At 33.9% G+C, this 17,894-nt stretch overlaps 1 protein-coding gene across 1 annotated transcript in view; it reads left to right on the top strand.

Moving 5' to 3' along the window:
- Window positions 1–242: 242 nt before the first annotated feature.
- Window positions 243–17,894, top strand: part of LOC140142633 (uncharacterized) — a 40,166-nt gene continuing 22,514 nt past the window's right edge. The window contains exon 1 of the mRNA XM_072164637.1: window positions 243–682. Within this exon, the coding sequence (XP_072020738.1) occupies window positions 610–682 (73 nt within the window). The 5' untranslated portion in view covers window positions 243–609. The remainder of the gene's footprint in view (window positions 683–17,894) is intronic.

The following is a 17,894-nucleotide window of genomic DNA, read 5'->3' as shown; positions in this document are numbered from 1 at the left end:
TGTAAGTACGAACAAGCCTAGTAATTAGTACAATGGTTCCTGACGTTATGTATTGTGAATAATTAGAATGATCATATTAACAGGAAATAAGAACATAAATAAAGACGGAGTAACTCCGTTTACCACATTGAACACAAATACCGAAAAGGTGTGATTCTGAGTGCGCGCGAGAAAATAACTTAATATAAAATGTGACGGCATGGTAGGATGACAGTTTGTCAGAAAGCCTGTCAAGTCACACTCCACAATCGTGGTTGATAACTCCGTTATTTGCCGATAGCAACGTGTAAAAAGTGGCAAAAAGGTGTGACCGAAAAACTTGGTGTCGATAGACACCGCTCTCTAGTTTTACACGCGTGACGTAATGCTTGTACCATCATTCCACCACTCCACGAGCTTTTAATAATAAACTTCAAAACTAGACAAGCTTCGCAGCGGACAGAACAAAAAGGCGCAGATGCTTCCATAAAAGGCAGTACTCATTTCAGAGCGTCGCTAGTTTCCGAGTTCTATTTTTATAATTATCGTATTTGAACAACGTTGATTTCTTATTTTTTTATTTTGTTTTTTGTTGTATTTGCGCTGGTCTGTTTGGCATTTGGAGCCATTATGAAGATGCCTAGTAACTATGTGGTGTTGCTTCCAGTCGCTCTATTAGCATTATTATCTCTCAGATATACAGGTAAGCTTACTGATTTTCATCTGTATTATAGCTAGCATTTTATCGTCTTCTCAAATGCTTGATTTATTGAAACTTGAGTTTAGTTTCATTTAAATTCATTTTAACCATTGCTAATCATATTTATCTAAATCTTAAAGTATAAAACCGATTTTAACATGCTTGATGGACTTGTTCTGATGAATTGCGTTTACGCTACTCTGCAAACTTGTCAAATATAACAGGTTAGCCATCATATGATATACAGGTATCTTATATAAGCATGATAATTGTAATACTTCAAATATACATTATGTTTTTAGTTATCAAAACAAGGAGAAAGTGTAAGAATATCGTGTATTACGTCGGCTTCGTAGAGCAATGCGATATACATTATTTAATCAATACCATGTTCTTTTCCTACAAAAGAATAAATGTTGACACTAATTAAACGCACATTGCAAATAAAAAGTCAATGATTAATTTGATTTATATCGAGATTGAATTATTGACTTTGCTCTTTTGCGTTTGGTCAAAACAACTGATTCGTTGTGTTTAATATGTAGGTCCAAAATAAAAATCGATTTTGTATGTTCTTTTACATAAGATTTTGAATTTATAATGTTTTGTCCAGTTTGCCAACAATATGCAAAATATTATATTAAATCCATTTTGTTAAGCATAAACGTGGTCGCTGGCGTTTGGTTATATACTTTCTGTGTTATTTAGTGCTTGTGCACAGAATCAAACAGAAACAATGTAGAAAAAAATGAAAACTGAATTTAAATACCGCTGAGACATGGAAATCTGAGTTGGTGTGTAAAATTAAAAATAAGGCGTCATTACACGGCTGCGTTTTAAATGCTCAGTTTAAAACGACGCCATAAAAACTGTAACGTAGTGATTAGACAAACGGGTGCGTTAAGGTTAGCAACTATTTCAAACTGTTGCGATTTGGTAGTTCACAGCATCTTGCAAATGGTAGAGAGCTTTGGCAAAATTGCATTGTTCATTTCATAGGGGGTGTGTAGGAGAATTCAAATATCACAGATATACTTTTGTAGGACCTGTGATTCTTGAGTTATGTTGTAAAAAGGACTGGAGCAACAACACTATTGTAAAACATACAAAACTCATTCGCAACAATAAATCAAGCAAGTTTTCAAAGCATATGATTTGTAGAATTAACTTTTGTAAAACATTAAAAATTGTTATTTTTCAATAATATATTGCTTGGATAATGAAACTCGTTTTTTTTTTGGCTGCTTCGTCTACCCTTAATAAAACTGTTCAATTTTTCCAACATTATAATAGTTCAGATCGTGAAACAGTTAGAGGTTAGTACAAGTGCTATTATAGTTTTAAAATCCCGATCATAAATATTTAAGGGTGTTTTACTTGGTATAAACAAAGCAATATATGCAACATAACTACATGCGATCCCAAGCAAAGAAACAGCAAACGAAAACTCTAAATAGCTTCAGTCCACTACTCGTAAGAACAGTATTTGACGTATTGATGGGTGACTTCGTTTCTATATAATTGCAATATTTTCATAATTCTTGTAACATCTCAGGTTTGAATAAATATTGCACCAGAGAATTGTTTTCTGTAGATATTTTGTTTCTGCCTCTGTGAGCAATGATAAAATTTAATCATCGTTAGCTGTAAGGTTTTGGAAATTCACTTTCATTACAACATAAGAAACAGAAACAGGATTTCCCTTTTTTAAACAAAGTCATTAACCCTTTGTGAATTGGGATCACTGGGTTTGTACGTAATACGATTTGGGGATCATTATCCTATGAGACTACACAAGGGAGACTTTCATTTTATACCAGAGTTGAAAATATGATGGAAGTTATGAACTTGATATGATCAGGCATAGCAAACCAATATGAATATAGAAGTTCAGTCACTGGTTGCGGCAGCTAATGTTTGATTCATTTAATTCAACAGAGCGTTCGTTTAGTTGGTTAGCCAAAACGTCGTATTCTCTGTGAATGAATTCAAACTCTTCTGACCTCTAAACTGGCTGTCGCTTGTGGTGATGGTGAGATAGTGATACATGTGCAAATGAATGAAATAGAGGTGCTATTGTAACGCCTTTTAACACCTATTTTAGACAGTTTATTTAAATGAAATAAACTGAAGCGGTCATCGTGTCCCGCTTGCGAACGCAGGGGTGTCTGAGGGGAGATGTGCCTGCCTGAGAAGTGAGAAACTCTTACAAAATAAAGGCCCAATTAAAGGCATTTGATGGCCCATTTTGGTAATAATATTGTGTACAATTTTAGTTGAAAAGCTGAAAATTGGCGAAATGAAGGCCGTATTAAATCCATTCGCTGACGGACAAGTTCTCAGTATTATTGATTGTATAAATTATTGTTTTAAACATTAAGTATCGGTTGTCCAAAGCGTGACTTGTTTATGCATATTGGTGTCTGAGGGATGTTCCCATAAGAAGTGAGAAAGTTTTGCAAACTGAAGGCTCGATTGAAGTCATTTGATGGACCATATTGGTACTATTATTGACGGTGTACAATAAAATAAGATTGAAAAGTCCGAAAATGAGGTAAATGATAGATTGAAAGCATATATTTTTATATAAGTTTTCATTAACCTCTAAATTAGATATAACTAGAAAAGTTTGGCGTGTAACAGATAATATACTCTGATACTTGACTCTAATAAACTGCTGTCATGGTTATAAACAATACTGTCAACATGGGATGCTGGACTCAGAGGACAGAATAACCAGCATCACGTGCATGTGTACCACTGTGTGATATTAGTTGCATCAGCCGCACACGTTTTATGCGCTAGCCACTAAGATAACCTTGGGGTCTTAAATATCATAAATAGGTTACTTTATTTATATATATTTTAATATATCATGAAAACAGCCTCGAGAATGATCATGATGATGAATGAAATAATCCATACAATCTATGCTTACGTTAAAGTTGGATGTGAAAATAATGCGCCACGATATCCAAACAAGCAAAGTATCGTCATCCTTAAACAAGATCGGGGCAGGCATTGTGGACATTGATGAAGTCAGACGATAATTTGTTGACACTACGACAAGCTCCCCGTTTCATTAATGCATATTTCCAAGATCTGAAAAAAATAAAATCACGAATATTTAAGTCAAAAGGTTTTTTGTTTATCGGTGTGTGGTGACGAAATTCCTCACAAAATAGGTAAGTCAGTTATATTAAAGCTATCAGAAGGTCAACGCGCAGAGGTAAGGGACAGTGGGGTATAAGAGCCATAGACATTTCTGTCTGAGGACCTACGTTTCGGAGACTCATTACTAAAATCCTCGTCATATACTATAGGTCCTCTGGGCGAGCTAGGTTATCATGTTTTGAAGTGTTTTTATGCGTATTCATCGGAAGTAATATAAACTCAACAAATGATTGGAAAGTTTATTCAAGCATTTATATCTCAAATTATTTGTGACGTGTTCTTATCGTGTTGCATATCAATGGATGGCTACTTTATTCCCCTTCACAATGACACCATATTTGAAACAATCACTTTTTTTACGCCTGAGTACACGTCGTGTGAATGTAGTAGGATCTCGGTCAGAATGTGCTAAATTGTGATGCGATCAAGGAATTTTTCCTTTTGTTTCCTGTTGTTCTGCAAAATCCAGATTTGCAAATGTTTTTTACTTATCCTATGAGAAACCAAAATAGTGATATTTCCGAGTTCCGACTGATTTTGCTTGATCGCATCACAATTGTTCATTATACTGTGCATCAAGCTTTAATCCAATATCACAATCTGGGACGTAATGCAATCCTCCAAGATGATAACACTCTCCCCCACAGAGTAATATGGGAGTAAAGAGAATGGAATGGCCTGACATCAGCCCAGACCAGCTCGTGCTGTGCGTGCGAGAGTAGCCAATGCAACCACATTGAATGACTTGCGAGGAATCCTGGTTGAAGAATGGAATGCTATCGTGCTCTCGTGCTATTGATGTCAGTGACTAGTGCTGTTTGAGCACACAATAATGGTCAATTTGGCATATTCTGTTTGAGACCCCACTACATTCACAAGACATGTATTCAGCCGTAAAAAAAGTGATTGTTTCAAATGTGGTGTCATTGTAAAGGGGAATAAAGTAGCTATCAATTGATATGCAATACGATATGAACACGTCACAACCCAGCAAACACAAAACGTTTTCGACATCATTCGCAAAAGGTTGTAAAAGGTTGTCAGAAAACGTTTAAATGTCGGGTTATATAAACAGTGGACTTCGGGTACATATATAAATGCGCATATATAAATGCGCACGTGACATCTACAAGTCGCCATACCGTGTTCAACGATGTAAGGTACCCGGATGTGCACAAATTCCACACGCAAAAGTATAGGCGAAAATGACATGTTACAAGGAAAATTGTTTTTGCAAAATAGTGGCATTGATTGCAAAGGGGAAAATAATTTGACCAGAAACATAAACTCTTTATTTGGATTTTCCATCACGGAAAAAAAAAATTAATGACAGAAAAGCTAGATATAGCTGATTTAAAAACTTATATTTCATTATTTCCGTGCTAAATGGGCGTGGCAATTGGCCATATTGATGACGAAATGTGATTCTTACTGGCATTAACATGATTAAGGTCAGAACTGAGTAGCTGCCGATGATGTTATTTGATAATTTTTGCACGTGATAATAGGGAACTTAGGGGCTGTCATTTTTTCGGAAGGAATGGGTCATGGATTTATTTCCTTGGGAGTCACGATAAATATCCCCCCCCCGTAGTGCCGCCACTGAACTCTAATTTTAACGTCAATTGACGAAACTATAACTTTAGCCCTTTTCGGAATAATGACCCTCTCGAACTAATAGGCTAGATGTCCCCGCCCGACCTCCTCAACCCTAACTTACCCATTCGCTCGCTCACATCACAGATGCTCACATCAAAAATTGACAAAAAACTAATTCAAAATGTGTTTTAAGCACCTTTTGTGTCCCCATGCTAAATCGGTGATCTGTACACCCTTTGACCATGTTGACGTACAATTTAGAGTATAAACACGTAGATGACTGTACATGATCTAATCATCCCGGCTGGAAGATGTTGAGGAAGACTCGTATACTATACATCACGCTCATACGTTATATGATAATTTGACGTACAATCACGTATGTGATGCATGGTTTGAGGTTTATTCAGCTAGTAAGTCAGATCTCGTCATACACATTATTGTCATGGTATTATATTGTAATTGTATACGTCAATTTTGTTCAGTTTGATTCAACCGGCTTATAAAGTTTTACTTTACACGGAAGGGAAAGTTAGCAAAAAACAATTAATTTATGAGTGTAAAAGGGGGAGGGTGGTTTTGGGGAAAAGGGGGGGCAAATAATATTTATAAAATTATAAATAAGGCGAGAAAAAAAGAAACCCTGTTCTACGGGCGGACGGACCTTTCAAGTAAGGTCGGTCGGTCGGTTGTTATTTTTTTCATTTTTTTTAAATAACCCAAAAATCACAAAAATCTGTAAATAAATTTCAATTTGAGAAAATACCCAAAACAATTATCCTGAAATTTCCGAAATTTGGGGTCGGCATTCATTTGTACAGGAAAAATTTGTTTCCCAATTTGTTCAAAATTGTTCGTTTTTCGTCGCCTAAGTACATAAATAAATAATTAATTAAATAAATAAATAAATAAATAAATAAATAAATAAATAAATAAATAAATAAATAAATAAATAAATAAATAAATAAATAAATAAATAAATAAATAAAAATAAACATTAGTTATGTTTGTACATTGGAGGGGGTGCTGTGCAATAATCATGATCCTTCGATATCCATGATTTATCCTTGCAAATTTATAGCATCGAACCTCCAGCCAATGTTCCTTGCCAGTGCTAGCCACGAAACAAGGTCACAACTGTAGCCACTCCTTCAATGGTCGCCATTTCAGTGATTGACAGTGATGTAATGCAAATATGGCGCTGGCTATCTGGTCACGTGCGCATTTATAAATGCGCATTTATATATACAACCGAAGTCTACTGATAAAGGGTACATTAATGGTATAAAACGTTTTCATAACATTAAATAACATTTGTTGGTAATTTACTGCACAGCAAACACAAATGTTTTACAGAAAACATTTAAATGTCGGGTTATATAAAGGGTATAAAAACATTTTAATAACATTCCAAAAACATTTTTGAAAACTTGGTACAAATCATTCTAAACAGAATGTTATTTTGGGGTTGAACAAATATTTTGCAAAAAATGTTTGCCCAAAATATTTACAATAACGTTTTTAAAATGTTTTCACGACCTTTATATAACCCGACATTGAAATGTTATTAAAACGTTTTGTAAAAAACATTTTAAGAACATTTCTGTGTTTGCTGGGTGCAAATATTTTAACATAATGTTATTTAAGGGGTACTACACCCATTGATTTTTTTTTTGCATTTTTTGCATTTTGTGAAGAAATTACAAAAAAAATTGGACAAAGTGGTATGCAAAATGAAGGGGGCAAATCTTCTCGTTTTATTGGTGGCATCGGTATCAATGTAGCTTACATGCTTTTGAAGATAGAAGCCAAAAGGAGGTACATCACTGATGATTTAAATTCACTTCATTTTGGAAAGCTTACTATCAACGGATTTCGTTAAAATTTTGGATATGTGTTGCTAACACATTAGGGAAATAATGTTGATATGTAAAATGGGAATAAGTGGTCTCTGATTTCTTTTATGACTTCATGAACTTGGTGCTCCACAACTAACAAATAACGATCCGGTTAAAATGCTTCTATTTTCAATGTCGAGCTATATTTTGTATTTTGAACTTGCAACACTATGTCACTGAAACTTAATTAAGCCATAGGTAACAGGTTACCACAACCACACTATAGCAATGTTGAAAAAGATTGTATTTTTTGTCACCTATACCTCCATATTAGGTAATTTTCCGTAAGCTTCATTTTTGTGATTTTGGTAACTATTTTATATTTATTTGCCCAATCCAACTCAACTAGGCAATCTAAATTGTACTCACCATTTACATCCCAAGGTATTTTAGTATATCCACCTCACACATTTCCATTATATATCCAGTAACAGACAAAATATCAAAATTGATGCCTCATTATGACATGTATGATATCACAGACTATCACATGTATTCAAAATTGATGCCTGAATTTGACCTGAACCAATTGACCTATAACCTGACCTTTGATGACCTTATAGCCTTTTTAAATCTCTTTTCCTAACAACATATTATAGAAGATACATACATGGTGTAGTATTAAATTGTCTATGTGGAAGAGATTATTTAGGCCTATTTAATTTATTCAGTGTTATAATCAGTGAGTATATTTCTATAGATAGTATAACAAAGGATTTAATGTATTCTATTCATGTATTCTACTTGGACATGTTCAATAGAATAAATTATGGTTTGTTATGAAACACACATCTCAGTTACCAGGATACAGTAAACAAAAAAATATATAGGGCTAAAATGATTTTCTAAAATGGTTTAAAACCACTTTTTATGTAGAGATATTTTATAAGTTCAGGACATGAGATGATGAACATATTTATATACTTTATAAATTTGCAACAAAAAAAAGAAGATGGGTACTGATGAAAATCAGGGTATTAATTCGCCTTAAGTGTTGACAAAATATTTGGCCGAAAATGTTTGCAAAAATAGTTTACAATGAAATTTCGAAAACATTTAAAAAATATTGTTGTAGTGTGTTTTCATACAAAACGTTTAAAACGATTTCATGACCTCTATATAACCCGACATTTTAATGTTATTAAAACGTTTTTACCTAAACCAAAACCCAAAATATAATTTATTTAAAACGTTTTAAAAACGTTTTTGTGTTTGCTGGGAAATAGATATAGATGTTTGCAAAAACCTTTCCAAACCTTTTTGAGCAGTTTTCGCAATAATATGCGGAACATGATAAACCCATGCGCGTCCTTTCGTTCTATGGTCTGTGCGCGGGACTACATGTTGTTTCAGTTTATTTACTTGATCATAGGATGATAGGATATAATATGTGATTCTAGATACGCATTATCCCACGTCTGTCAAATTGGAATATATCCCCACATTTTGTTGCTGTAATTAAAGGTTGAGATAGAAAAAGATCGAATGTCCTCAAATGAAAGACACTAAACACCAATTCATTTCATAGAAGCATCTTCTTTATTCATAATGTGATTACAGTAATGAGTCGGATGTCAGTACATAATATATTACTTAGTTGCGTTAGCAAAGGAGAAATCTTTCAAAAATAATGAAATTTCCGATACATTCTTTTGTGTGGTATTGAGTATGCTTTTGACGGTATACACAGTAACTGTGTCACTTCATCGGAGAAAGAGTTTACCACAGATATTCCTATTGCGAAATTAGAAGTAAATGAAGAAATCTTACTTAGAGTCAAAGGCACCCACCATTGAGGAGCATTAGACCGAAATCATGTTAAAAGAATACCGTTGAAGCTATAGTGTATAAAGAACAACCCAAGATTTTGCTGATTGCTTTTGGACTTCGTCTTAATTATTTTTATTTGTAAATAATTTGATGAAGTACCTGCTTGGCTGATTTCTAGAGGAAGATGAGATAGTTTTATTAATATAGTTAATGCCAGAATTGTGATAATTGAATTGTTAAATTCACAAGGATGACAAAGACATTTTGTTTATATTATGATTTGCATTTCCACTTCCCCCAAATTCCTAAGATAAAAAGTTAATCTATGAGATTTGGATGAGCGACAAATCCTAGCTTATATATTACCGATTCTTAATCTAATAGATGTTTAAATGTAAGATTAGCTAAATTTTAATCTATAGGATTATTATGACATCAATCACAATGAGAATGATATCGCAAACTTTGTTTTTGAGTTTTGAGTCATTACTATTAACACCCCAATGTCCTTCATTGTACAGAGTGAGTAAAAAAAAGTGCAATAGAGAAAAGAAGCAATTTTTATTTAAGAACCGAGTTGAACCTTTTAGGTTTTAAAACATGTTATATATGGTATATCCACCAGCGACCTTGTGTGATAATATCGAGGAATTAGCATTTACCGTTTTGTTTTTATTGCACAATTTATAGCGATACCCAATTTTAATATATGTCTAAGAGACTTCTAAAATTTGAATGTCAGCCCAGTTTTTGTAAGGTAGATTTGGAACAACTGTCACTTTCTTAATCTCATTGGCATTGAAATAAAATGGAGCAACCAAAATGTTATTGCCTTTGGTCTTGTATAAGGAGAAGAAACACTATTTGTTGTTATTTTTATTTTACCTTTACTTTAAAGATATTTATTCTCTATCAAAACATACAAATTTGTAGGCGGTTTTTTCAAATGTCAAAATGAAATGTGCCCAAATTGAAGTGGAGTGAATTACAAAATACCCAGTTGGACATATTGGGATTTGGAGTTGGGGTCGAGTGAGGTATGAAGGACTTAAAGTAATGTTAGAAAGTTTGTTTGAACAGAAAAAAAAGTTAAAGTCAGTTTCAGAGCTGATGCTTTTTATACCGTGCATTGTATGCTCTCATTCAAAATACATTGTACCTCTTGGACAAATAGCGAAATTGGGTATCGCAGCAAAAGGACTCATAAAAACTCAACGGTAGTCGCGATTCACTTCATATTTCACAGAAGGTGGCTATTGAGTGTGGCATTTATAGAATCAATAATGGGAAAGTTCGACTTGGTTCTTGCATAAAAATCGACTCTTTGCTCTATTGCACTCTTTTGACTCACCCTGTATACTCAATGTTTTCAACTATATAACAAACAGGCTTTGTCACAGTTTGATGATATTCACATCAAATAAAAGCTGTTGCAAGCTTTTTCACAACATTGTCCTCATTTCATTTCACCGAGTTACATACTATGACAGGTGTACATTACCTGATTGTGTTTCTTATCCCAATACAAATCATAGAAATGGCATTGTAACTGCGCCATTCGACTCAAGTGAGTACTTCTGTATCTATAATATTGTATATGCTTCTCTTGTTCCAGGTTATCAAATGTAGAGTTATCGGCTTTTCATAGTCATTATGTATGCGACAATATTATTATTTTCTGTCTGTTACACAAAACCAACATAACTAAAAACAGATAACACGAGAACAAACAGGTGCTGCACCAGCACCTGGACTCGAACTCGTATCGCCACATACCAATGCACAGCATCTAACGTCTTAACTGAATAAGCTAACTTAACTCGTATCGCCACATACCAATGCACAGCATCTAACGCCTTAACTGAATAAGCTAACTTAACTCGTATCGCCTCATACCAAAGAAGAATTACGCATCGCAACCTAGCACATTTAAACATGAATTTACAAATGGAAACATAACATGCATAGGCAGATATACCAGAATAAACTCCCGACATACCTGCCTGTGCGGGGACCTGAACCCCAGACCTCTCGCTTGTCGGGCGAGCGCTCTAACACTGAGCTACACAGACTGTCCCTGATAAACAGGACTCAAGTCTGGTACTTTTGGATATGAGCAGTCAAGGGTGAACAGTACAAACAACACATTACATACAAGTGTACGAGATCAATTAATGATGTTTACCCACCAGCCTAATATAATCATACACACAGAGAAAGAGGCTTACGCATCATACACTGGAACATGGAAGCATTCAAACATTACAAACTAGTGCACGAGATCAAATTAATGATGCTTAATCGTTATTCTTAATATATCAATATACAGGGGAAAGAAGAATTACGCACCACACACTAGCACATTTAAACATGAATTTACAAATGGAAAGATAACATGCATAGGCAAATATATCAGTGTAAAAGCTCTGGACATACCTGCCTGTGCGGAGACTTGAACCCCAGACCTCTCGCTTGTCGGGCGAGCGCTCTACCACTGAGCTACACAGACTGTCCGTGATAAACAGGACTCAAGTCTGGATAAGCTAACTTAACTCCTATTGCCACATACCAATGCACAGCATCTAACGCCTTAACTGAATAAGCTAACTTAACTCGTATCACCACATACCAATGCACAGCATCTAACGCCTTAACTGAATAAGCTAACTTAACTCGTATCGCCACATACCAATGCACAGCATCTAACGCCTTAACTGAATAAGCTAACTTAACTCGTATCGCCACATGCCAATGCACAGCATCTAACACCTTAACTGAATAAGCTAACTTAACTCTCACATAGTTGTAACAAGCAAATAAAAAAAACCGTTTTGAATTAATGTTATGTAGAAATCATATAAACATAATGCATAAATGTTACATCAGAAATTATACATCAACGTGCAGAGGAGCTATTTAAAGTTGTTATAAATTGCTAATAATTTTCAATTATGTTATTTTGACTACCTTAACTAACCATTACTGTACATTCCATCCAATATGTATCAAATATGAACAATCATTTTAAAATAAAATAATTACACACAATTTAATCATTTCTTATCGAACTCAAATCGATTTACACGGTCTTTACTAAGACAAGATTTTACAATAATTTTCTACTTTGAATAATGAATTGTTCGTTTTCTATAGACATAGAAAATGTAATTCAATTAATAATTTCATCTCACAAAGGAAACGAATTGACCTAATGGAGAGGGGTTTTGTAATGAGCAAAGTAATAAGAATCGGCCACAGGAGTAACCTATTTACGCTATTAAAGACCCCAAGGTCACCCTGGCTATTGCAGAAATAAGCCACTAAACATTGTGAAGCCGTTGGCTGTGAAGTCTGGTTTTCTATAGTACATTAGAATTCAAGGAAACGTTTTACAAACATAATACTTGTGTCTTAAAAGCATCTGATCAAATCTGATCATGGATATTTTTCTCGAGAAATAAAACAAAGCTTTTACACCCATGCTGGTCATGAAAATGAAAATGAATTTGGGAGAAAATGAAGGAGAGGATAAGCGCAGAAAAGCTTTAAGTTTTGCTCCACCTAGAATAAAACAAAGATAGACAAAAATATATGGATAATTAAACATGACAAAACAAACAATAAAAACGATATATGATATTATAATATATATATATATATATATATATGCATGTAAATATTGATAGAAAAAACAATTAAAGGCACACCCATCATAGCAATGCAGCTTAAACCGAAGAAAATCACTGCCAGAGTTGACTTTGATAATATTGATATTTTGTTTTTATATTTTTATTATTGTTATTATTTAATATTATTATATTTTGAGTCTATTTAATAGTATTTTGCGTTGATATGTTATATTTAATCGCATTTGAACGATGCTATAGATGGTTTAACATTATGCCACATCTTTAACTTATTAAATGTATGGGTAGTTATAACGCTATTGATATATTTCCATACTATTTTTGATACACGACGATATGCAGGACCGTTTTATTAGTCAATATAAATATTTGCTAATATTATTTGAAGAAACAATGAAGAGTGCCATGTTATTCAATATTAAGTATTGTTTTAAGAAGGAAATATAACAAAAGGCAGTGAACAACATAGTGAATTTAAACACAAAGAGATGTGACAAGGAAAGACATAACGATAAACCCAAGATGTGAATGAATCCTGCTTTGTTATAACTTGCACATGCCTTGCTTTCCTTCGGAGCAGAGCGATTCAAATTGACAACTATCTGATTCCCAAGTAAATATACAGTATTTTGTTGTTATTTTATTTCAGATATTTAATTTTAGAGCAGGCTGCTGCCTCCCATGTCAAATGGTATAGCATCTGTCATACGTATTCTATATACTGCCTTGGTACAGGAACATTAAGGTTATATTATTTTGTAAAATTAAATGCAGCGAAGACGTATCACAAGAGGGTAAAGCTGAATGTATACTCCATCGCTGAGCGATAGCGATTGGTTTTTAGAGGTAGAGCGCTTTTTGTTGCCTTTGAGAAAGCGCGCTACCTCATTGGTAAAATATTAATCGCTCGTCGCTCAGCGATGGCGTATAACGCTCGTCGCTCAGCGATGGCGTATAACGCTCGTCGCTCAGCGATGGCGTATAAATTCAGCTTAAAAGCTATACTTGAAGCTTAGAAAGTGATAGTCTCACTTACAGCATGATCAAATCGGATTGTTTTTTGCTCTTGGATTGACAACATCGTATCAAAAGATAATACATTGACGTTCTGCTTATAAAATTGAATACAGTGATGCCATATGAAGATTTGCTTGATAATCAAGCCCTAGATTTGTGGAAAAGTGATTACATTTTAACAGTATAATGATTATGCAACGCAATGTAAACTCTATCCTTCCAAACTAAACATGTTAAATGTGATAAAGCAATTTACTTTCCCCTGGTTAAAGTCGAGTGATTAGCTCAACTCAAGTGATCATGTCAAGTTAAGTCTGGTAAAAACACAGTGTTTATCATGGTTGTATGATACCACCTTTAAATACATGTATGATCGACTCATCTGGGCTCAAACCTAAGATGTTATCATGTTAAGATATACCAACCGTAATATCCCGCATTTCGAAACAGTATTATAAGCGAATGGTATTCAATTGAATCTCAATGCGAACTCGTCCTCCTTGCATTCACCGTGTTCACCAAGCAAATTACTGGCAGTGTTACCACTAATTTAAATAATGTGATATGTAAGGCAACCCCCCTAATTTAATGTAAAGATGTGTCCGTTGATAAATAAGATGAGACTACCAAACACTTCCGAGGGCTTGTAAACCAATTAGCATTAGCCCGTCTCTTACGGTAATAATGTCCGTTTTGCAAGTATGGGAGCGACGCAGTACATAACTTTGTTATCTTTCCTTTGCATTACCAAATAAAATCCGCTGCCTGAAACTGGGCTAGGATGATTTGCACTTGAATAAAATTAACACAAGGTATATATGTAATTAATTAAGTTTAACAAATTATAATTTTATCGTTCAAAATAAACAGTGAGGAGAGACTTATCAATTGAAATATGGAACAGGCACACTGATGAATATTTGTACACTTTCTAATTTCGAACATTCTAATGAAGTTTGTTTTGTTCAACTTCTCGATGCATGCATAGCGGAAGGGAAATGATGTCTATTTCATAACCACTTCATCACACCTTTGTGTGTACTCTCATTGTATTAGAAAGCTGCAGGGCATTCATCCAGCATCCTAAGTTTTAAACTTACCCACGCCGATCTAAATAAATTATGACAAATTACCATCATTTTACCCAAGGGACACGATGCCTTTTCACGCCTTAAATGAGTGTATTTGACAACATGCTTTGGAGCGTGAAACATATGAAGTCATCTGGGTTCGCCAAAGAAATTCCCTCATCAATTCAATCTGCAATTTTAATTCGCTGACCGTCCACAAGGCACGGGGAAAAATTTCGAGTAATTTAATCACACAATTCTGCGTTGGAATAATGATTGCGAAAATTTTATTAAAATGTTTTTCTCACTCATGTTACTTTAATTGACAGAAATATATTTATTTCATTCGCATTTTAGGCAGGCCGAATTTTTGTATGATTCATATGTTTTTCGGGGTTTTTTTTATTGCAAAACAATTTTAAAAGTTTTTAAAAGATGTGCTTTGTTACTTTCCTTAGCATAACTCTATAAACTATTGATGATTCTATTACCGGTATAATATGGTAATATGATATAGTTGTGACAATAAATGTGCATAAATTCTAACTTGTTATGCTTGTATAACTTATTAGCAGAAATAATCCTGATATTTCAATGAAGAAGAAGAAGAAGAAAAATAAGATGAAAGGGGCTATATCATATCATGTCATATCAAGCATATTGTTTCTTGTGACGTAAAAGCCATTGCTGGTATCTGACGGTACACCGCAGCACGCCATAATGAGAAGTTTAAAAAAGTTTTAGAATAAAATAAAACAATGCTAATTAATGCGCAGGCTAAGGAAGCCTAATCACCTTTTAGAAATAGCCGAGTGGGAGGGTTTCCAATTAAATAATAATTGTCACCTAAAGATTCTTTGTGTAAGCATCCGATGTATATCCATAATGTATATCGATATGTGATACCCAAGGCAAGGTATTTATTTAAATTTTATATGCGCTATTATTATTTAGTGAAAATGAAGACCGAAAAGATCGTTAAATATCTATATAAAATTCCATAGAACCTCAATAAAGATTACTGTTTTGATTTTATGGTAATTGTCATGGTGCTTGTCAATATTGTTAATACTATACGGTATACCCGGTATGTTGGGGTTGTGTATATACCCAGCAAACACAAAACGTTTTCAACATCATTCGCAAAAGGTTACAAAAGGTTGTCAGAAAACGTTTAAATGTCGGGTTATATAAAGGGTATATTAAGGGTATAAAGCGTTTTCATAACATTAAAAACATTTTTGATAATCTACTGCTCAGCAAATACAAATTGTTTTACAGAAAACGTTTAAATGTCGGGTTATATAAAGGGTATAAAAACGTTTTAATAACATTCCAAAAACATTTTTGAAAACTTGGTACAAATCATTCTAAACAGAATGTTATTTTTAGTTGAAAAATATTTTGCAAAAAATGTTTGCCCAAAATATTTACAATAACGTTTTTAAAATGTTTTTACGACCTTTATATAACCCGACATTTAAATGTTATTAAAACGTTTTGTAAAAACATTTTAAGAACATTTCTGTGTTTGCTGGATGTAAATATTTTAACATAATGTTATTTAAGTATTGACAAAATATTTGGCCAAAAATGTTTGCAAAAATAGTTTACAATGACATTTCGAAAACATTTTTAAAATATTGTTGTAGTGTGTTTTCATACAAAACGTTTTAAAACGATTTCATGACCTTTATATAACCCGACATTTTAATGTTATTAAAACGTTTTTACTTAAACCAAAACCCAAAATATAACTTATTTATTAAAACGTTTTTGTGTTTGCTGGGTAGCTTCAATTTCAAGATAACTACTCATGAAGCAGGTGGCCGACTGGACCAAGGCGCGCGCTGGTTCTATATTAACTGACATTAGTGCAGTTTTGAAAATTTCATTTTAGGGAAACGAGGCTAGGCGAATTTATATATGTATGGCTAATGCGGCCCTTACACGTTCAATATTATTGATCAATATCAAAGACCCTAGAAATATACAAGGTTGGATACAAAATCTACCATTGAACACGCACAATGGTAGATTTTGTATCCACTCCTGCATCTAGGGTCCCCAATATTGATCAATATTTTGATCGTGTATGGGCCGCATTAGGATGGTACAATCTGATCATTAAGTCGTAAAATCGCCACCTTAGATTTGAAGGTAACTTTGTCTATGCACAGATCTGTGGTCTATGTCGCTACTTCGCTAGCCTCGACTGGACGCTGGAGCGATTATGTGTGATTGCTAGCGATTTTTTAAGTTGAGAAGAAAATACTCATTAGCATTCCGACATTCCGTATGGTTCAGATAAAGCCCTATGATGTATCTTTTTGGCTAATATGCCGCATCACAAGATTAGTATTACATGGCCACGGTAATAAACAAATGTATAATGGCAATTCTGTCCTCTGGACTACAAATCCATCATTTCTATATTGCTTAGAGAATACACTATTTTGGTATGTTTCTTAACATGAAATGCTGTACTAACTCCCACATTAATTTTATTCAACTACATTATTACCAACGGCAGACAATTATCATTCGCTTTAAATTTATAAGAATGTGTGAAATATGTCTGGCTGTGTGTATCTTTACCATAACTCTGTCAGTTTTTGTTCTAAATTTATATCATAACATTTTGATAGATTCACGCGATATATATTTGATATGAGTTGATGGATTACAAGTTATATTAAGATGTCAAAGACGCCACAGGTTGTTGCGATAGAAACCGTCTTGTTCACGCCTTCACATACCATGCTTTGCCATTTCACTGCTTTCGGTATCAATTGTTAATAAGCTTTTTCTGATGTTCAACTTTACCCACTAAACTTTTCCCCTCCTTTGTGATGAAACATTAATGAGTGGGTATTGTGTATGCATGAGAAATTCTAATTTAGTCCAATTACAGTTGATTCAAACTTCATTATTATTAACAATCAGTTGAAGCCCAAGAGCTATGTACTGGTCTTACTTTAACTTCCGAATATGTTTGAAATGTCACGTTTTGAAAATACAGTGATTGCATTTTGTCATT

The sequence above is a fragment of the Amphiura filiformis genome, chromosome 20, assembly GCF_039555335.1.
Source record: "Amphiura filiformis chromosome 20, Afil_fr2py, whole genome shotgun sequence".
Taxonomy (NCBI): domain Eukaryota; kingdom Metazoa; phylum Echinodermata; class Ophiuroidea; order Amphilepidida; family Amphiuridae; genus Amphiura; species Amphiura filiformis.
Note: the sequence above shows the minus strand (reverse complement) of the source record. Positions and strands in the feature narration are given on the sequence as shown.